Consider the following 23191-nt stretch of genomic DNA (forward strand, 5'->3'; position numbering starts at 1 on the left):
GTTTTCTGCTTCCCTAACTACGTGGATTCAGAGACCCACATGTCATTGACAAAACAAACACTTATGTAAATTGGCATTCAGCAATTTAACTGGGGAATATTATTATTATTATTATTATTATTATTATTATTATTATTAATGGTATCATAAAAACAATTTCAGAATGGTCAGAGGAGGAGAACACCTGGTGGAAGTTACTTGTTCTTACTGAAAATGGACAATGGTGTACCACAGGAGAAGAAACAAAAAATTCTCATGGATAATGGTAAAGATCCTTGGAAGAAGCTTAAGAAGATTCGGAAGAAACGGAAGTTTATTAAGAAGACCTTGTCATCAGGTATGTTGTAAATAATTATATTCAGATAGATAATATCAGATATTTTCTGGTTTCATGTGATGAAAATTATGAGATAGCAGTATGAAAATATTCAAATGAAACCAAAATGGCCAGTGCATTGTCTATTTCTTCAGTTAGATAACAATATATAAAGTATATAACTGGTTGCACAAGTTCAACATAAAAACTTTGGCCAGATTTCGATACTACTAAGGGTAGCTTCTTCATAAGGAAGTCACCGTAACATCAAAATTGCAAACATATATGATGAGCTCATCATCAATTTTAATGTGGTGGAATTTATGCGACTTCGTTCAATATCACCAAAGGTATCTTCTTCAGAAGGAAGTCACATAAATTACGTGACATTAAAATTATAAACATACATGATGATCTCATCATCAATTTTAATGTTGTGTAACATATGCGACTTCCTTCTGAAGCAGATACCCTTAGTGATATTGAAACCTGGTCAAGGTTTTTACATTAAACTTTTGCAACCAGTTGGCTGTACACTTTGTACAGGGTGAGTCAATAGTCACAGTACACCAGGTTATGTCAAAAACCTTGCAGGAATGGGGAAACTTGAATATTCCTGTGAGGTATGGGTGAGGTGATTGGTCTTTTATGGTACATACCAGCTATGGCCACCATCTTGAAATTAGCCATCTTCAGTGGTTTTTTTTATATTTTTTAATTAATTAATTTATTTTTTTGAGTGGAAATGGGGTCGTGTGACATATCAGATAACATCAGCATTTCCTGACAAGTTCATTCCCGTAAACAAATTCAAAGTAGCAGTTATGGTTCAAAAGTTACAACACATTTTGGTTGGAATTACAGGCTGGACTGTTCTCAATTAAATGACGGTCATTTTGTGTGTTCAACATTGTGTCGGTCAACGTGCATTTGAAAGTGCTGATTTTGGTTGGAATTACAGGCTGGACTATTCTCAATTAAATGACGGTCATTTTGTGTGTTCAACATTGTGTCGGTCAACGCGCGTTTGAAAGTGCTGAATCCAATCATCATGCGCAAGCAGAAGGATTTCCGCAAAAATGCCGGCACACACTTCTTCAGTGTTTGCTCACACAGAACCACGTCGGCTAATCCAATGATCTGGAAATTGACCATCTGACCGCTGACGAACAACTGCTCCCTAGTGTGGTGGAGCCCCATCCTGTTGGAAGTGAGAGGGAAAGCTCCCATCTTCATTAGAAGTAAGGGAAACACCTCTTGTTGCAACATTTTCAGGGAGTGTTGAGCATTTAGGTTCTTGTGAATGAAAATGGGTCCAATTACCCAAGTACCCCACATTCCACACCATAAACTTTACATTGCCATCTACCTTGGAAGATTTCCATCCAGGGTGGATTCTTGTCACTCCTGTATCTGTGGTTGTGACAATGGACTTCTCTACCGTCAAAAAAGTTTGCCTCATCACTGAACAAGATGCTTTGCACAAAACAGGGATCTTGTTGAGCTTGCTTTAGGGCCCATGTGAAAACTGTGTACGTCTGCCTGGGTCATCCTCCAGTAGGTGCTAGAGTTGCTGAATCTTGAATGTATGCCATTGATAAGCATGAATGATTCGTACGCTCAGTGACTGGCTGATTCCACATTCTACTGACAAACTTCATGTGCGGTGGTTGCGGTGTGGCCTCTTCATAAAGGTTCCAAAACCATTGTTGAGGTTGTCTTGTCAGTAGCACTTTTTGGATAGCCAATCTGTGCCTTGCCAGCCACAGTCCCAGTTTCTCAGAATTTGGAAATTGAGCACCTGACAATGTTGTGTGAAATTGCAGGTCTTTCTGGGTGCTGATTGGTTAAATCTGCTGCTGTGACAAGGAACCTCTTTTCTCCAGTCATCAAAATGAGCTCAGTTCTCTGCTCCTTGGTCAAAGCCATTTTCAGTTACCTGCAACAAAACAAATGTTGTATCTTTGGAACCATAACTGCTACTTTGAATCTGTTTACAGGAATGAAATTGTCAGAAAATGCTTCTGTACTTTTATATATCACACCAGGATGTATGTGACCCGGGAGATCTGGGAAAAACACAGGAATTTTTTCATCCGGGAGAAAACCGGGAAAAACCTGGGAATTTTTTAGAATTCCGGGAATTTTTCATTGTTTTAGTTTCCAGTTAAATGTTTGTAACATTGACTGGTAGGAACCAATGCTCTAACAAAGGATATTACTGTATCTCCCTAGTGCAGAATAATAGTGCAGCAATAAAACATGAAAATAAAACTAAGTTGCCAAGGAAATGCATCATATACAGCAACAAAACAAAGTGCTCACACATGCGTCTGCCAACAGCAAAATGTGTCAGCGGCTTTAGGAAGACTATGCAATGCTTCATAACAACAAATTGCCTCCGATGAGCGTGACGTCACAACTGTTCGCATTAGATTTGTTTGAGCAGTTGTGAGCGAGCGCATGCACAGTTGAGTCGTGTATGAGTAGTACCTTCTCCCACTTCTAGCTAAAGAAGTGTGGCAGTTAGCTGTATAAGCAATAGGGGCAAGCACCCAGATGCTACCCGGAAAAAAAAAAATTTTACTGGTGCGCCTAAGCTGTCAGATTCACGCATATGCAACAGGCCTGGATATAGGGGTCGAGGGACAAACCAGGATATCTGCCCCAGGCGGCAATTTCAGTTGGGTGGGGGAAGACCTTGTTTCACAAACTGCCTAGCATCCAGCGCACGTCGGTGTATTGATTATTCATATGATTTTGAAACACATCCCTGTTGAATAACAGGTAAGAAAGATTATTTATTATCTTCTCAGTGTAACCAAGAAAATGAAATTTTGGCAGAAATTTTTTTTTCTCAGAACGCTACACTGGTAAGGGCCAGTTGTGCAGTCTCCGGCTAGAAGCCGCTAAAGTTCTATTCTGGGAGTAGCACGGTAAACACGTTGTACCAACACGGTAATAACGCCTAACCGGAGAATAAACGTGGGGGAACTACACCAGTGATTTTGGCAGGGTTAGTCAAGTTAACCGGAGAATAAGTTTTAGTCCTGGCAGGAACAGTTAGAGAATTAGTGATGACAAGATTGTTTGTTAGCACGAGAAAGGAGAAGAAATGGGGACATCACACAAATTATGGAAGAATATGACAATTCCAAATTTATATAAAAAAAATTGTACTACTACTTTTCGATCTCATGCTTCAGAAGTCAGAGTGTATGAATGAAATGTGAAACTATTTCCTAACATGAAACTTTTTGCTTGTAGTAGGCCCAATAGGCATTTGATATTGGTACTTCGTGATTATATTCTGTCGTGTTATGAAAATGACCATTTGTGCCAAGACAGTGGCGGTGAGTGCTACAATTGCTGCAATATTAGACAGACCTATTTCTACATCTACATCTACATACATACTCCACAATCCACCATACGGTGCATGGCAAGGGTATCTCATACGACAACTAGCATCTTCTCTCCCTGTTCCACTCCCAAACAGAACGAGGGAAAAATGACTGCCTATATGCCTCTGTACGAGCCCTAATCTCTCTTATCTTATCTTTGTGGTCTTTCTGCTAAATGTAAGTTGCGGCAGTAAAATTGTACTGCAGTCAGCCTCAAATGCTGGTTCTCTAAATTTCTTCAGTAGCGATTCACGAAAGGAACACCTCTTTTCCTCTAGAGACTCCCACCCGAGTTCCTGAAGCATTTCCGTAACACTTGAGTGATGATCAAACCTACCATTAACAAATCTAGCAGCCCGCCTCTGAATTGCTTCTATGTCCTCCCTCAATCCGACCTGATAGGGATCCCAAACGCTTGAGCAGTACTCAAGAATAGGTCGTATTAGTGTTTTATAAGCGGTCTCCTCTACAGATGAACCACATCTTCCCAAAATTCTACCAATGAACCGAAGACGACTATTCACCTTCCCCACAACTGCCATTACATACTTGTCCCACTTCATACCGCTCTGCAATGTTACGCCCAAATATTTAATCGACGTGACTGTGTCAAGCACTACACTACTAATGGAGTATTCAAACATTACAGGATTCTTTCTCCTATTCATCTGCATTAATTTACATTTATCTATATTTAGAGTTAGCTGCCATTCTTTACACCAATCACAAATCCTGTCCAAGTCATCTTGTATCCTCCTACAGTCACTCAACGACGACACCTTCCCGTACACCACAGCATCATCAGCAAACAGCCGCACATTGCTGTCCACCCAATCCAAAAGATCATTTATGTAGATAGAAAACAACAGCTGACCTACCACACTTCCCTGGGGCACTCCAGATGATACCCTCACCTCCGATGAACACTCGCCATTGAGGACAACGTACTGGGTTCTATTACTTAAGAAGTCTTCGAGCCAATCACATACTTGGGAACCAATCCCATATGCTCGCACCTTAGTTAGGAGTCTGCAGTGGGGCACCGAGTCAAACGCTTTCCGGAAGTCAAGGAATATGGCATCCGTCTGATAACCCTTCATCCATGGTTCGCAAGATATCATGTGGAAAAAGGGCGAGTTGCGTTTCTCAGGAGCGATGCTTTCTAAAGCCGTGCTGATGCATGGACAGCAACTTCTCTGTCTCAAGGAAATTCATTATATTCGAACTGAGAATATGTTGAAGAATCCTGCAACAAACCGATGTTAAGGATATTGGTCTGTAATTTTGAGGATCCGTCCTTCTACCCTTCTTATATACAGGCGTCACTTGCGCTTTTTTCTGCTCGCTCGGGACTTTACGTTGGGCAAGAGATTCGTGATAAATACAAGCTAAGTACGTAGCCAATGCAGTAGAATACTCTCTGTAAAACCAAATTGGAACCCCATCAGGACCTGGCGATTTATTTATTTTCAACCCATTCAGCTGCTTCACAACCCCAGGGATGTCTATCACTATGTCCTCCATACGGGAATCTGTATGAGACTCAAACGGTGGTATGTTTGTATGATCCTCCTGCGTGAAAGATTTCTCAAATGCTAAATTTAAAATTTCAGCTTTCGTTTTGCTGTCTTCCTTTGCCAGGCCAGACTGATCAGTGAGTGACTGGATGGAAGCCTTCGACCCCCTTACCGATTTTACGTAAGACCAGAATTTCCTTGGGTTTCAGCAAGATCTTTTGCTAAGGTATGACGGCGGTAGTGGTTGAATGCTTCGTGCATCGCTCTTTTTACAGCAGCACGAATCCCTACTAACTTTTGCCTGTCCCCATTCTTCCGATCTTTCTTGTACCGCGAGTGCAACTGTCTTTGCTTCCTGAGCATTCTCCGAATTGCGCTGTTAAACCACGGTCCGTAACCCATTTTTTCGGCACATACTTGTCCAATGTGTGATTTACAATGTGTTTAAAATTTGCCCATAATTCTTCCACGTCCATCGTACCGGAAGTAAATGAAGTCGATTCATTTGCTAAGTTGGATGCTAACAGCTGCTTATCTGCTCTTTCTAGTAAGAATACTCTCCTAGCCTTCTTGACCGACTTTTTAACTTTCGTAACTTTAATAACCGTAGTCGTAATGAAAACATCATGATCACTAATCCCTGTCTCAACACTGACACTGTCGATGAGGTCTGGTCTGTTCGTGGCTATTAGATCTAAAATATTTCCATTATGCGTTGGCTGTCGATTTAGCTGCTCAAGACAGTTTTCAGATAATGTGTTCAAAAGTAATTCACACGACGGCTTGTCTGTACCACCTGTAATGAATCCATAGACATCCCAGTCTATACTAGGTAGGCTGTTGTCCCATCCGACTAATGTAGCATGATCTGGGTTCTTCTGCGATACAGAATGCAGACTCCCTTTGAATGATTCTAGAACTGTCACGGTGGAACCTGGTGGCCTATAATAACACTCAACAATTAACTTTTTTTCCTCTAGTCCTGTTAAACATGTCCAGATAACTTCACAATCACACTCTACTTCGACCTCAGTAGACACAATATTTTTGTCAACTGCAATGAAGACATCACCTCCTACGGTGTCTAGTCTGTCTTTCCGATACACATTCCAACCCTCACTAAATATTTCAGAACTTCCTATCTCAGGGTTCAGTCAGGTCTCAGTCCCGAGAATATCTAGCGCGCCACACGCTTCCTGGAGGCCAGTAAATTCAGGAACTTTATTCCGAACACTCTGAAAATTGACTGCTAATATCTTGATAGCTGAAGTGTCTTTACACTGAGCACGTCCTGATTTCCCTGCCTGCACGTCGATTGGTGAGTGTTCATCAGTACACCTCGCACTACTGCCTAGCCTAAAAAAACCCCATGTGCACGCCACAAGTACTCTGCTACCCGAGTAGCCACTTCCTTTGTGTAGTGCAACGCTGACCTATCTAGGGGCATCCTACAATTCCCCACCCAATAGCTCAAGTCTAGAAATCTGCAGCCAAGACCGTCACAGAGTTGACGAAGCCTCTGGTTGAGACCCTCCACTCAACTCCAAACCAAAGGACCTCGATCAACTCTGGGAACGATGCTGCAAATAGAGAGCTCTGCTTGCACCCCGCGTGCGAGGCCAGCGGTCTTCACCAAATCTGCCAGCCGCCTGTACAAACTGAGGATCGCCTCAGAACCCAAGCGACAGGCATCTTTGGTGCCGACGTGAACAACTACTTGATGTCGACAGCACCTCGTACGCTCGATAGCCTCAGGCAAGGCTGCCTCCACATCTTGGATGAGGCCCCCCGGCAGACAAACCGAGTGCACGTTGGATTTCTTTCCAGCCCTGTACGCTATTTCCCTAAGGGGCTCCATCACCCACCTAACGTTGGAGCTCCCAATAACCAGCAAACCTTTGCCCCCGTGTGCCTGCTCGGGCCCTGCTGAAGGAGCGGCCACCTGCTCACTGACAGGATGAACGGGCGATGCCAGCCGGCCAGCCTCCACATTGGCCCTCCGCCTCGAGCGACACGAACGCGTTGCAGTCCGCCACTCATCCTGAGGTGAGGGCGGCCCCAACGCGCCGGGTACACTAGAAGGTGCCTCAGCGGCTGAGTCAGCGGACGCAGCAAGCGACACCTGGGGTATTTCAAGCAACGCCCCAGACCCTCCGCTGTCGCTGCACCTCGAGACAGCAGCCTGAAGGCGGCTGACCGTGGCCAACAGCTCCCAGTTGGCCGGTCTGACAATCTGCCCCTGTTTAAAAAAACTCACAATAAATACTGGATGGGATTATTTGTAACCGAGAGAGCAGGAACTCCTCAGAAAATTTGCACTCTTAATTGCCTGTTAGCTAATAACTTGATGTTTTGTGTGAAATAAAATTAAATATAGGATACATAAAACCAGTAAAGACAATAGACAAGCAAGACAGTACATATTTTTCAATCTTATATCCTAACATTGATTTTCTCACTAACCTTAGTACAGCTTTACACGATTTTCTCACTAACCTTAGTACAGCTTTACATGGAGTGCTTTCCTTTTGAGAAAGAATCCATTAGCTCATCAAAACTATTGAAATTTTGGTGCACCAATAGTGGTTGAGGTGCATCCAAGCCCTGGAAAATCCTTGATGTTAGAGGGATCCCACCACATGCTGTGATGTTAACAAACAAGGGCAAACCATGCAAGTTTACAAGGTGAGGTCCCCAGGGGTGAGATCATCTTTTTGCTACCACCTATATGGTGATGTAAGTTACAGTCCCAAGTATCATACATTGCAATATTTACCCTGGTGATCGGTGAGTTGATGTGTATAATATTTCATATTTTATCCATTGCTGCATCATTTTAATCATCATATTAACTTTATTTGCCCATTTTTACTTCCTTCTACTCCCCCCACCCTCTTCGTCTCTCTATCTCTCTCTGTCAGATCCCTTAATCGGGCAGGTAGATTAGAAAATTTAAAAAGGGAAATGGATAGGTTAAAGTTAGATATAGTGGGAATTAGCGAAGTTCGATGGCAGGAGGAACAAGACTTTTGGTCAGGTGAATACAGGGTTATAAATATAAAATCAAATAGGGGTAATGCAGGAGTAGGTTTAATAATGAATAGGAAAATAGGAATGCGGGTAAGCTACTACAAACAGTATAGTGAACGTCTTATTGTGGCCAAGATAGACACGAAGCCCACGCCTACTACAGTAGTACAAGTTTATATGCCAACAAGCTCTGCAGATGACAAAGAAATTGAAGAAATGTATGATGAGAGAAAATAAATTTTTCAAATAGTGAAGGGAGATGAAAATATTAGTCATGGGTGACTGGAATTTGATAGTAGGAAAAGGAAGAGAAGGAAACGTAGTAGGTGAATATGGATTGGGTGTAAGAAATGAAAGAGGAAGTTGCCTGGTAGAATTTTGCACAAAGCATAACTTAATCATAGCTATCACTTGGTTCAAGAACCATAAACGAAGGTTGTATACATGGAAGAAGCCTGGAGATACTACAGGTTTCAGATAGATTATATAATAGTAAGACAGAGATTTAGGAACCAGGTTTTAAATTGTAAGACATTTCCAGGGGCGGATGTGGTCTCTGACCACAATCTATTGGTTATGAACTGTAGATTAAAAGTGAAGAAACTGCAAAAAGGTGGCAATTTAAGGAGATGGGACCTGGATAAACTGACTAACCCAGAGATTGTACAGAGTTTCAGGGAGAGCATAAGGGAACAATTGACAAGAATGGGGGAAAGAAATACAGTAGAAGAAGAATGGGTAGCTTTGAGGGATGAAGTGTTAGTGAAGGAAGCAGAGGGTCAAGTAAGTAAAAAGATTAGGGCTAGTAGAAATCCGGAGAGCTGCATCAAACCAGTCTCAGGACTGAAGACCACTACAGCAGCAACATCACAGTCATTATGTCTATTATTCATTTTGCTTGAATTTTATCTTGTTTGTAAATCTTTTTGTTCAAATCTTCAACTCCATTATTTTGTCTATGTTGTTACAAAAGTTACATTTTAAATGTACTTGGATTCGTTATCCGCATTTTCGCTTGTGTGCAATTTCAGTTTTAAGTCCAATCCTGCTGTCTGTTAATGTTGCATGGGAGCAGTAATGCATTAGTGCATCTTAATGTGCATCTTCAGTCGAGTTTTGACATAACTTGTCAGTTCAAGTCAGTAGAGCTGTGAAGTTGCACTTCAGGTGCGAGGAAAGAAAGTATGCCCTGTTAAGGGAAAGAAGCATGTACGAAGATTGTATTCATTAGAAACAAAGTTAGAATTTTTGGATCGGGATGAGAAAGATGAGCGTATTGTTGACATTTAGTGTGCTTTGGAACTGTGAGAACTATGCGAGGCACTATGGAATCAGTTTGAAAAACTGCCAAATATTCAGCTAATGTAAGTGTGGCTAGAGTGACCAAATCTGAATCGAAGGCTATGGAAAGAATGGAAAAATACTAAGCCGTTGGACTGAACACAACAACCAGCAGCCTATGCCTCTCTCTGGAGCTGCTATTCGAGCTAAAGCCAAGAGATTGTATGCACATTTAATGGAAGAATAGGACAGTCTAGCTCCTTTCTAGGCCAGCTCCCGCTGGGTTGATCGCTTCAAGCATCATTCCAGCTTACACAACATTAAAACGACAGGAGAGGCAGCTAAAGGCGAAGAATTTAAAAAGAGTTTTAAAGAAATGTAACAGAACAAGGCTATAGTGTGAAACAGGTTTTCAAGTTTGACAAAACGGATTATTTTGGAAACAAATGCCTAGCTGCAAATTTACTTCTATTGGAGAAAAAATACCACCTTACTTTAAGGCTGCCAAGAACTGATGAAACTTTTTCAGAGGTCATGCTGCAGGGGATTGCAAAGTAAGACCATTTATGATGTACCACTCTCAAAATCCTACAACATTCGAAGGTTGTGATAAGAGCACACTTGGAAGATCATTTGGGATGGAAAGAAAGGGAAAAAAGGGGGGGGGGGGTGCTGACTTCTGCCATTTTCAGTGAATATTTTGCTAATGAACTGAATAGAAAATTGAAGGCCTACTGTAAAACAGAAAGAATCTGATCCAGAATTCTCCTGCTTGAGAACTTTCCTAGCCACCCACTTTCCATTATTAATTAAAATAAAAACAATGAATTCATATTTCTGCCATGGGATGCTACATCTGTTGTGCAATCCATGGACGAGGGAATTATTTCTACATTAATAGGCGTTCTAATCTCCACAAGACTTTCTCAAGTCTCATAGAAAATTGTGATTTGAATGGCAAATTTACCATCAAAATTTTCTGGCCACAGTTTATTATTAAGATATCCATTGATGTTATTAGAGATGCATGGAATGACATCACTCCAGAAGTGTTTGAATGGTTTATGGAGGGAACTGTGGCCAAATGCTGTGTCATTGTTAGAAGATGGAAGTGATCAATGTAACCACCATTGCAACAAGAGAAATTTTGTAAATGGCATGGCAGACTGGATTCACTGATGTCGATGAAGGGAATGTGTGTGACCTCCTAAATCCCCATTCTCAGGATCTGAGAAATGAAGATATGAACGTTTTCAGATAGAGCAGGTAATAAAGAGGAAACAGAAGTCAAATAAGTTCAGCTTGTTAGAAATCTGGCAATGAATAAAACGACTCAGGCCTTCAAAATAATTGACACTGCAATGACACCTAAAGAAGTGAGGAGTGCAGTAGTGAAAAGAGGAGTTGGAACATTATCTTAAATGTTACAAAGGTTGTATAATCAACTGTCAAAGAAAACAAACATTTCTTTGCTAAAAGTTGTGGCACTTCAAATGAATGTCAGGTGCTTAGTGAGCACATTCCAGCTGTAACTTTTTGTGTGTAAGGAAATCAGCCGCAGAAATTGACTATAGCACTATCAGATTCTTCCAATATCAGTGATCCAAAGCCTATTTAGGACATAGATGGATTTTGAAGTGTATAAATTTTGTATTGAATTTGTGTTCTAGAGAGATGACCAATGGTTATTTTTAGTAAAAATACTAAGAAACTCTGCTATTTTATGTGAGTATTTTACGTATAAAAGTACTGTCAGTTCACGCAAATTCAGTATGTGCGGCAATTCCATGGAATATAACTGTTATCACATATAATGAGATTTACCTGTGTGTCCAACATTGACTGTCCAAAAAGTGTTTGTCTTGTAATGAAAACTAATTTTTTTACACCATTTCACAGCCAGTATGAATAGGATTGCGTAATTGTGTGTTTTTTTAAAAACTGATAGATCAGTATATCCAAATATTTAAATAACTGGACAGGTAAATAAAAATCACATGGGTGAAGATCCCAAATGAAAAGATAGTAAAATTGAGAGGAAATTTTTTAAAAAGTTACAGCATTATTAAAAGATATGACAAAGATTAAGAAAAAAGGTCATATTAAAACCAACTAATGTGATAAAAATAATGGAGATATTTTGATAAAGATGTAAATAAAAAAACCTTTGCAGGATAGTTGTCCTACATTGCTGAAACAGTTTTTTGAGCACTCAAAGTTACATCTTTGGCTTAATTTCACTCAAAGCCATTTGAAAATGGTTTCAGTTTCAATCCAAAAGTTGGAAAGAACCATAATTTCAGTTACAGAATCAGCTGAGGAGTTAGAGCTGCTTAAAGAAGAAACTGGTTACAAGAAATTTAGTAAATTTCAAACATCAGTTATTTCTTCAAACTTGGAAAAGGAAAAATAACATGGGGATATGCTTTAATGCTCTCTCAACCACTGCTTCCCTTTCATGCCACTCAACTCTTACAACTGCCATCAGGTATCTGTGCAAACAGTAAATAGCCTTTTGCTCCCTGTATTTTACCCCTGTCACCTTCAGAATTTGAAAGAGAATATTCCAGTTAACATTGACATAAGCTTTCTCTAAGTCTACAAATGCTAGAAATGTAGGTTTTTCCTTTCCTTAACCTAGCTTCTATGAGAAGTTGTAGGGTCAGTATTGCTTTGCGTTTTCCTACATTTCTCCAGAATCCAAATTGCTCTTCCCCGTCTTCAGCTAGATAAAGATGTATTGTTTGATGAGATAGAATGTGTGCACAACGTGGTATCCAAGAAACTTGAGGAATGAGAAAAAGTGACTTTGGAAACAGATAAGAGATGATTTGATGTTTTCCATACACTTAAAAGTACAAGTACTTCATGTAAAAATATAGAGATGCTTGTGAATTTTGCTCTAGCTGTACCAGACACAAATGCAGTTGTGGAAAGAGTATTTTCAGTTGTGAATTCCCTTTAGTTTGATACGAAAACTGTTTTACCACTGAAACTATTGAAGCAGTTGTAATAGTTATGACATATTATCAAGGCCTTAATTGCAAGACATTCTACAATCTGCTATTAACCATTTCAAAGCTTTTGAAATATACTGGATCTTGTAATAGTTGCAAAGCTAGTAGCAGTGTTCCTGACCAGTAGCTAAACGGTCTCTGGGCTTTTTGATATCTACATTAGTGTTCATTTGTTAGAAATCATTCTATCAGTTTCTCAGTATTTTGAATTATAATCAGTTCTTAGAAAAACAATGAATTTTCATATGATGAAGTGCCATTACAAGCATGTTTTGAAGTGTCTTGTTAAAATATATGCCTTTTTATGTTTTAAATGTTAGTTTTTATTTTTTTAGTCAGATGACGCAGTCATACCTACAGAATACTTTCATTTTGTTCAAGTATCCAGTTTTGTCCCATTTTTTAATCCCAATTTTTTGCAATTGTCCCATTTTATCACATGGAAAATCTGGTCATCCTACACTAGAGTGAACGTCTACAGGATGCGATACCTCGAGCCTCAACCTACATCCCCCCTGTGGTCCAGGGGTTAGAATAGGCCCGAGGTATTCCTACCTGTTGTAAGAGGCAACTAAAAGGAGTCTCACACGTTTCAGCCTTTGTGTGATGGTCCCCTGTCAGATTTGACCTCCATTTTTCAAAATTTTCCCAAAGAGCGAGCCAATTGAGGAAGGGCGCCTTACATGGTGCATTGTGTCCATCGTGCATCTCTTGGTCGAGGACACCTTTATGGGTGCATTTTCTACCATGCACTATGCAGTGTCGCTTTGTGTCAATGATGGCCATGGACATCTTTGCACCTGAGATCCACCACAGTAGCCAGTCTGTTGTGGTGGGGCCGCCATGTACCCTGTTGGTTGTAGCCCCCTGACAAGATAGAGGTCGTTCTGCTGATGCCTGTGCCGTTAACTTCCGACGTATACCAAGGAGTAGGTGCCCGTCACCCTGGGGCATCGGGACTCCCAGCAATGGCCATCCTGCCAAGTGGCCTTTGCTGTGGCTGGGTGGCACCTGTGGGGAGGGCCCCTGGTCGGAGTTGGTGGCATCAGGGCGTGTAGTATGTCACCTCTTGCTGGTGGTCCGCTGCCAGCAGTCTCTAAGCGGGCAAAGTCTAACTTTAATGCTACGAAATATGACCCCAAGTCATTCCCCTCCCTGGCCACACCATGGGAGGAATGCCAGGCTAAGGATGGCAGTGAAGCTTATTCACCCCAGTACCTCGTATGTATGAGATTTGATGGGGAATCTTTCATGTCCATGAAGCCCCAGTTTTTTGTGGAGCATTTGGAGGACAAGTTTGGGGAGGCAGAGGGCCTGTTCAAAATGCGCTCTGGGTCAGTTTTGATGAAAACAGCATCCTCTGCCCAGTCATGGGCATTACTGGCTTGTGGCAAGTTGGGGGTGTTTCTGTTACCATCACACCTCATAAGAGCTTAAATATGGTCCAGGGTATTATATTCAACAGGGACCTCCTTTTGCAGTCTGACGACGAGCCACACGCCAATTTAGAGTGGTGAGGTGTTCATTTCATCCGGTGCGTCCATCGGGGTCCAAGGGATAACCAGGCTGCCACCGGTGCCTTCATCTTGGCCTTTGAGGGTGATGTATTGCCCGAGAAGGTCACAAAGTGGTGGTCTACCACTGTGACGGCAAGCCACATATCCCTCCCCCAATGTGGTGCTTTAAGAGCTGGAAGTTCAGCCATATGTCTTCCGCTGTACTTCCAGCCCCACCTGTCGCGATTGTGGACGTCCATCGCCTACCAATACTCCATGTGCCCCGCCTCCCCTGTGTCAACTGCGGAGAGAATCATGCACCTTGCTTGCCAGACTGCAGGAGTTTACAGAAAGAGAGGCAAATCGTGGAATACAAGACGCTAGACCGACTTGACCTACAATGTGGCTAAGATGAAATTTGGGCGCCTACATCCTGTAGCTGTGACCTCTTCATATGCCGTCGCTATGAGAACAGTTGTCGCCCCATCACTTCCTCGAATTCCTGTCGCCTCTCGGAAGCGGGAGACAACACCTGCCCACTTGATGGTGGCGGGCACTTCCCTCCCTGTTGCTCCTATACCACCTACTTTGGGAGCTACACCCCCCCCCCCCCCGCCCCCCCTCCAAATCGGGGATTTCAGTCCCCACTTCTGAGCCAGAAAAGCGTAAGGCTTCTTCGGCTCCTCTCGCTAGGAAGGGGTCTCTTGCTTCGCTCCCTTCCCAGATTTCTGCTAGTGGGAAAGGTGACACCTGCCAGTGAAAAGCCCAAAAGCAACTGGGTGTAGGGCTTCACGATCATCCTCAGTTCCGGAGGCAGACTCAATGAAGTCGTCCCAGCCAGGGAGACCCAAAGAACAGCACAAGAAATCAAGAAAAGAAGACCCCCAAGAACAAGGAACTTGAGGTGGCACCCACACCAGCGCAACCTGCAAGCTCTGCATCTGAGGATGGGGGATGGGAGATTCTGGCATCCACTGAGGACCTGGATCTCGCTGGACCCTCAGACACAATGGATATAGACTGTTCATGCAAAAGTCGGAGGCAACAGGTGAGACTGAGGCTTAAACTGCCTCATTGATTGTTCCATGCCTTCCCAGTGTCACGATGAGATCATCCTCCAGTGGAATTGTAGCCTTTTTTTTTCCACCGCCTGGCTGAGCTATGGCAACTGTTAAGCTGTACACCTGCTTTCTGCATTGCCCTCCGGGAAACCTGGCCCTTGACAATGTGGACCCTTGCCCTCCTCGGCTATAAGGGATATTACAGGAACCGTAGCGACTATAATCAAGTGTCAGGTGGAGTTTGCGTTTATGTCCTAAACTCAGTCTGTAGCGTGTAGTGAAACTGTGCCCCTTCAAACCCCTCTTGAAGCTGTGGCTCTCAGAATATGGACGACGCATGAAATATCTGTTTGCAATGTATATATTAGCTGCAATGATTGATCAACTCCCAAAACCTTTACTACTTTTGGGAGATTTTAATGCCCATAACCCCTTGTGGGGTGACTCCGTGCTTACTGGCCGAGGCAGAGCTGTCGAAACTTAACTGTCTCAGTTCGACCTCTTAAATGCTGGGGCCACCACACATTTCAGTGTGGCTCGAGGTAGTTACTCAGCCATTGATTTATCAATTTGCAGCCCAAGACTTCTCCCATCTATCCACAAAAGAGCACATGATGACCTGGTGGTAGTGACCACATCCCCATCTTCCTGTCACTGCCCCAGTGTCAGACCCACGGACACCTGCCCAGATGGGCTTTAAACAAGGCAGACTGGGAAACTTTCACCTCTACTGTCACCATTGACTCTCCCCCACATAGTAACATTGATGTGATAGTTGAGCAGGTGACTACTACAATCGTTTCTGCGGCAGAAAACACAATCCCTTGCTCTTTATGGTACCCCGGCAAAAGACAGTCCTTTGGTGGTCGCCAGAAGTCGCTGAGGCAGTTACAGAGCGTCAGCGAGCTCTACAGCGACATAAGCGACACCCTTCCCTAGAGCATCTGATAGCCTTTAAGCGGCTCTGTGCCCATGTATGTCAGCTTATAAAACGACGGAAACAGGAGTGTTAGGAGAGGTACGTGTCGACCATTGGGTGCCGTACATCACCTTCCCAAGTCTGGACAAAGATCAGATATCTTTTTGGGTACCAGACCCCAACAGGTATCCCAGGCATTACCATCAATGGCACACTATGTACCGAAGCAAATGGGATTGCCGAGTACTTTGTTGAGTACTGTGCTCGAGCCTCTGCATTGGAGAACTACACGCCCATCCTCTCGCACCTTCAAACGGGGGATGGAAGGGAAAATCCTATTGTTCACTACATGCTACAGTGAACCCTAGAATGTTCCATTTACCGAGTGGGAGCTCCTCAGCACACTTGCACATTGCCCTGACCAGGCTCCTGGCCGGATTGGATCCACAGTCAGATGATTAAACATCTCTCATCTGACTACAAGCACCATCTCCTTGTCATCTTCAGCCGGATCTGGTACGATGGTGTCTTCCCATCACATTGGTGGGAGAGCACCATCGTTCTAGTGCTCAGACCTGGTAAAAACTTGCTTGATGTGGATAGCTATTGGCCCATCAGCCTTACCAACGTTGTTTGTAAGCTGCTGGAACGTATGGTGTGTCGGCAGTTGGATTGGGTCTTGGAGTCACGTGGTCTACTGGCTCCATGTCAGGGTGGCTTCTGCCATGGGCACTGAATAATCATGTGTCCCTCGAGTCTGCCATCCGAACAGCCAACACCTTGTTGCCATCTTTTTTGATCTATACGAAGCGTATGACACCACCTGATGACGTCATATCCTTGCCACATTATACAGGTGGGGTCTCCGAAGCCCGCTATGTCTACCTCTACGTGATTACACTGATATTCACAATTAAATGCTGGCAAAGGGTTCAGTGAACCACCTTCAAGCTATCTCTCTACCGTTCCCCTCTCGAACAGCGCTCGGGAGAAACGAGCACTTAAATTTTTCTGAGCAAGCCGTGATTTCTCTTATTTTATTGTGATGATCATTTCTCCCTATGTAGGTGGGCGCCAACAGAATGTTCACTCACGATTTTTATCCAGAATTTCCTGTCACTCCGTACTTTCCGTGTCCAAGTTGTTGCCTCCCATAGTTGCCCCCATATCTAGAAGAATGGGGTCCCGCAGGGCTCTGTATTTAGTGTATCACTATTTTTAGTGGCCATTAACGGTCTAGCAGCAGCTGTATGCCGTCCGTCTCACCCTCTCTGTATGCAGACGACTTCTGCATTTCATACTGATCTACCAGTAGTGGTGTTTCTGAGCGGTGCGTACAGGGAGCCATCCACAAGGCGCAGTCATGGGCTCTCGCCCACAACTTCCAGTTTGTTTTCGTCCGCTAATTCATGTGTCAAGCAGTTCTGTCGATGTACCGCTCATCTGGAACCAGAACTTTACTTTCATGACGATCCAATCACAGTAGTGGAGACATATTGATTCTTAGGACTGGTTTTTGACACCCAATTGACTTGGCTACCTCACCTTCGTTAGCTTAAGCGGAAGTGCTGCCAGCACCTCAATGCTCTCCGCTGCCTGAGCAACACCAACTGGGGTGCAGCTCACTCTATTCTACTGCAGCTCTACAAAGCCCTTGTTCAGTCCCGCCTTGACTATGGGAGTCTGTTTATGGTTTGGCGGCACCCTCAGCGTTGTTTTTACTCAACTCAGTGCACCACTGTGGCATTCGCCTAGCGACGAGAGGTTTTAGAAAGAGTCCTGTGATCAGTGTCCTGGTGTTGGCCGGAGTCCCTCCATTGCATATTTGACGTGCACAACTGCTTGCCAGGTAGATTGTACGCATTTGTAGTTCTCCTGAGCATCCGAATTACTGTCTCCTTTATCCACCCGCGGCAGTTCGTCTCCCGCATCAGCGGCCCGGGTCACGGCTAACGATTGCGGTTCGCGTGCGATCCCTTCTGTCTGAATTGGAGCCCTTCCCTTTACCACCTCCCATCAGAGTCCGTCCGCATACACCTCCATGGTGTACACCTAAGCCGCAGATTCGTCTGGACCTGTCACCTGAGCCTCAGCTGTCACTTCCTCTCGAATCTTGACGTGTTCCGGGGCTCTGAAGTGGTGTACACACTTTGAACATCATTCTTTGTCCGATGGCTGCAGTGTATTCACTGCGGAGCTGGTGGCCATCTCTTGTGCACTTCAGTATATCTGTTCATCCCCTGGGGAATCGTTTCTTCTATGTACTGACTCCTTGAGCAACCTACAAGCTATCGACCAGTGCTACCCTCACCATCCTTTGGTAGTGTCCATCCAGGAGTCCATCTATGCCCTGGACCGGTCCCGTCATTCAGTGGTGTTTGTGTGGACCCCAGGACATGTCGGCATCCCAGGCAATGAACTTGCCATCAGGTTGGCCAAACAAGCTACTTGGAAACCGCTTCTAGAGATGGGCATCCCTGAACCTGACCTTTGTTCTGACTTATGCCGTAGGGTTTTTCGGCTGTGGGAGACAGAATAGCAGAACAGTACACAAAACAAACAGCGTGTCATTAAGGAGACTACGAATGTGTGGAATTCTTCCACGCGGGCCTCGCAGGGAATCAGTTGTCCTTTGCCAGCTCCGCATTGGCCATGCTTGGGCGACCCACGGTTACCTCCTGTACCGTGAAGACCTGCCTGAGCGTCGGTGGAGCACCCACAGGGTGTATACGACCCAGGAGATCCGGGAAAAACCCGGGAATTTTTTCGTCCGGGAGAAAACTGGGAAAAACCCGGGAATTTTTCCTTGCTTTAGTTACCAGTTAAATTTTTGTGATTTTGACTGGTAAGAACCAATGCTCTAACGAAGGATATTACTGTATCCCGCTTCTGCTGAATAATGCTACAGCAAAAAAACATGAACGAGAGGGAGGGGGGGAGAAACGAATATAAAACTTACGTCGCAAAGAAAATGCGCCATATACAACAACAAAACACAATGCTCATACAAGCGTCTGCCAACCAAAGTGTGTCAAAGGCTTTAGGGAGAATATGTAGTGCTTCCTAACAACAAATTGCATCCGATGAGCATGACTTGACAGCTGTTTACATTTGATTTATTTGGAGAATTGGGGGCGGGCTGTTGCGCATGTGCAGTTGAGTCGCCTATGAGTAGTACCTTCTCCCGCTTCTGGCTACAGATGTGTGGCTGGGCGCCACTACCTAAATTGCACCGGTTTGGAAATATCGTAGATCCGGGGCATTTGCACAGAGCAGTCTGAGTTGTAGTGGGGAGGTGGGTAATCTCCACATGACCTGTGTTTACGTTTAGTGATTTTGCTGTTTCCTCTTCGTTTATTGCTCTCACATTAAATGAAAACAAAACGGATTTCTGTGGCCAGGAGCTACCAAATCAATTAAAATACGTTCACATAATTACGGAAGGCTAAAATATGTCGCTAGTTTCAGGTTTTATTTCCACCTTTCTGACAGTCAAGCATTAATCACCTTGCAGAGCAATGAATTTATTTTTGTCGGTTTGCTAAAGAGATTTGGCTTTTATTAATATTTTGCGCTGAGGCCGTCAATTTATTTGAAACAATGTGTTTAATTTCACACTGTTGTCTAGTTTCAACTGTTCGCTGTATTTCAAGTGCACGTTTTCCATCTGCTAGTTCGTATGGCATTATGCCATAATAAAGAACCCAACATGAGATAATACAAATTCAAATGGCTCTGAGCACTATGGGACTTGAGGTCTTCAGTACCCTAGAACTTAGAACTACTTAAACCTAACTAACCTAAGGACATCACACACATCCATTCCCAAGGCAGGATTCGAAACTGTGACCGTAGCGGTCGCACGGTTCCAGACTGTAGCGCCTACAACCGCTCGGCCATCCCAGCTGGCCTGAGATAATACAGTACTGGTACTCAAGAAAATTTACATCTGAATCTGGTCATACAATTGTGCACTTTAAGCCAAATTATGCATTTTAGTATAGTTCACGACATTCCGATGCTCCTGAAGTATCCTTTGATGTCTTGTTTCTTTTATGACATAATGCAAGATCTTTTAATATTTTACACGTACGAACATATGGGCTTCCTGCGTCATCGTAGCTACGCAGGCGCAGTGACGCCTGTTATCTGACGTTCTCTGGCAACTGCTGAAATGAACCGATTTCTAACAAGTCATGGGAAAATATTGCGAATGGTGGTTTGAAAAGTGTTACTTTCAAAGTAAATTTCATTTTACGCAAGATGAACTATGAACGAGAATGTACGATGAATTTCTTAAATCACAGAGCGTTTGAGTCTCGTTTAAAAATCAACTCTTTGAGGACGACCATCTAGAAGAATTTCGAGCCCAGAAGATCAGACTTTTATATCGTTATTAAAAGCTTCTCTTGCAGCTTATTAATCTTAGAGACCAATATTATTTGTGAAAGCATTGTTTTTCTTCTAGCAAAACTATGTATATTAATTTAAACCATTAACTTTTCTTTTTGTGTGTTTGCACTACTTAGGAGTGGTCTTGCTATTGGTTGATTACACTACATGTCCTGTGCTGTCATCAGCTGCCGAGATCACGTGACGTGAGCTATGACTGGCTTACAAAAGCGCATCGCAATCTCGATTTCATTGCTTCGGAAAGTAGCCTGCAGTATTTGGTGGAATTTGAATTTATACCTCCGTAAAATGAAGAAATGCAGCGCACATGTTGCTGCACATCAAAGATCTTTCCAAAACGTGTCGTCGTCATCTCCTCCCCCCCCCCTCGCGGGTTTTGTTTTCTATAGTGCCAGCAAATTCTACGTCTGTGTAGAAAACCATAAACATTCTAAGGATTGATAAGGTTTACAGTGCTGGGGAACTGTCATTTAACACAGAAAAAGTGTATTTTCACCCGGGAGAAAGTGTATTTTCAACCGGTAAATCCAGGAAAAATCCGGGATTTTTTTTTCTTTGTCCACATATACACCCTGACCCAGTTGACAGTGGCCCATATTCTGGTGCACTGTCACACTTTGACTGCCCAGCAACAAAATATTGGGTTACTGGACTCATCACTGCTAATTTTCTCTGACAATGGCTCATCAGCTGATTTAGTTCTATGTTTTATTTGTGAGGGAGGGTTTTATCATTTGATCTAAGTTTTAGTGCATGTCCTCTGTCCCTCAGTGTCCTCCACCCTAATGCTTCTAGGGTGGAGGTTTTAATGTGTTGCAGAGTGGCTGGCTTCTCCTTTTTGTTCTCATGGTCAGCCAGCCGTGGTAATCTGCTTTATTGTTTTAATCTCTTCATCCCATTTCTTGTGTTTCTGTGGTTTTCTTGTCCCTTTTTGTCCATTTACATGTTTGTTGCCCCTTATTGTTCTTGTGATTTTTCCTTTCATTCCGTTTTGAGTTGTCAGTCTCGTTCGTTTTATTCTCGCACTTATGGCATTGTTTTATTCGGAACAAGGGACTGATGATGTCGTAGTTTGGTCCATTTCCCCTCTTTTAATCCAACCAACCAACCAACAGCCTACATCACCATATAAGTGGCTTAAAAAAAGTAAGTCACACTCTTGGGAACATATTCTTGTTAGACTAGAATTCCTCATGAACTGAACTTGAGGATTTAAATAAATTTTTGGCATGCTCAAAATCACATGCCGTTTCATTCTATTGCAATTTTCAACACAGATGTTGGACAAAAGGAAGCAAAAGACCATGGGATTGATTTTATACTTACATCCCATCATAGCCGGAAACATTCATGCTTGAATAAAAATATTGCTGGAACCTTAACTTAGCGAAAAAAGGCCTTCTCCATATGGGTCACTTTTTATGTTTTCTCTCTCTCTCTCTCTCTCTCTCTCTCTCTCTCTCTCTCTTTTTTCTCCAGATTCCTGTTTTTAAACATTGTGTTTATGACTAATCCAGTGAATTAAAACATTTGTTCATGTAGGATAACAGCAAGTATTCTTTTTATGAATACTAAACACATCCATGTCTAGAGGCCAAAAATGCATTGATGAAGAAGTGCGTTTGCAATAGTTTGCCCTACTGTAAATTAGATCATATTTCATAGATTGTAAATTATTTTGCTTCCTTATGTGTAACACCAACAAGTTGTATCCATTGTTGTACTTTTAAACAGACCTAATGAAATTGGTTGATTACTGCTATGCAAAAGTGACATTAGCAACTGAATTGTGTTCTCACTAATAGATTATTTTAACAGTAGAGTAAGCTATGGTTGGTATAGATGAAAATAGTGGGAATGGAGGAGTGAAAGAGGCATGAGTTAATGAAATTAGACACACATAACTCGGAGAGAATTACTTGACAAGGATATTTCTCCAGTTTGTGTGGTTGTGTCGCTCACCAGTCTCCTCCTCCCCCCCCCCCCCCCCCCCCCCCCCCGCTCCACCCCCCCCAATTATTTATCTATTTAAAAACATGATTTCATCTTTATTTACAGATAAATTGTCAGATATGGACCTTCCAACACTACTAACTAGAGCTGAACTAGCTGCAGCGAAGGCAAATGATGACGACGATGACGATGATGAACGAGAAGAGGGTGAAGCAGAGGCTACAGACAAGGAAGAGGGTGAAGCAGAGGCTACAGACAAGGAAGACACCACTAATCCTCCTCCTCCCCCATCACCAGCAACAGATGGACGGGATAACAGCAGTGACGGAGAGGATAGGACTGCACAGATATCGTTTGAGAACAGAGGTTGTGAAAGCAACCGCTGTACTGTCACTTACGATGATGACGACTTCCTGGATGTGTCTTGCAACCCCATGGACCTGTTTTAGGTCTCAAATACGCAGTTCAGTGTACTAAATGACTGATGGAAGAATTAAATGTGCAAACTTGAACTTTTTTCTTTGATGAAAAATTTTTACTTGTTCACTAAAATAAAGTTGCTATAAAAATTATGATGACTATTGCTTCAATTACAGATTTCAGTCAGCATTGGCAATCAGAAGCCAATTTCTGAATAGGGTATGCAACCAAATCTAAATTCTCACAGAAAAAATTGTGAAAATCTTGCTCAGAGAGAGATATCAAAATTTGTTTAATGTAGTTTTCTCGCAGAATCTGGAAGCTTATGGTTATCAGATGTGATGAAGTTGCAGTATGAGCACTA

At 42.9% G+C, this 23191-nt stretch overlaps 1 protein-coding gene across 2 annotated transcripts in view; it reads left to right on the forward strand.

Moving 5' to 3' along the window:
• LOC126484178 (phosphorylated adapter RNA export protein) overlaps nt 1–22979 on the forward strand; it is a 113313-nt gene extending 90334 nt beyond the window's left edge. For both annotated transcript variants that reach the window (XM_050107588.1, XM_050107587.1), the window contains exons 5-6: nt 163–337; nt 22513–22979. In XM_050107588.1, coding sequence (XP_049963545.1) covers nt 163–337; nt 22513–22856 — 519 coding nt within the window. In that variant the 3' untranslated portion in view covers nt 22857–22979. The remainder of the gene's footprint in view (nt 1–162; nt 338–22512) is intronic.
• The last annotated feature ends 212 nt before the right edge of the window (nt 22980–23191 follow it).

Source organism: Schistocerca serialis, chromosome 6 (genome assembly GCF_023864345.2).
Source record: "Schistocerca serialis cubense isolate TAMUIC-IGC-003099 chromosome 6, iqSchSeri2.2, whole genome shotgun sequence".
NCBI lineage: Eukaryota > Metazoa > Arthropoda > Insecta > Orthoptera > Acrididae > Schistocerca > Schistocerca serialis.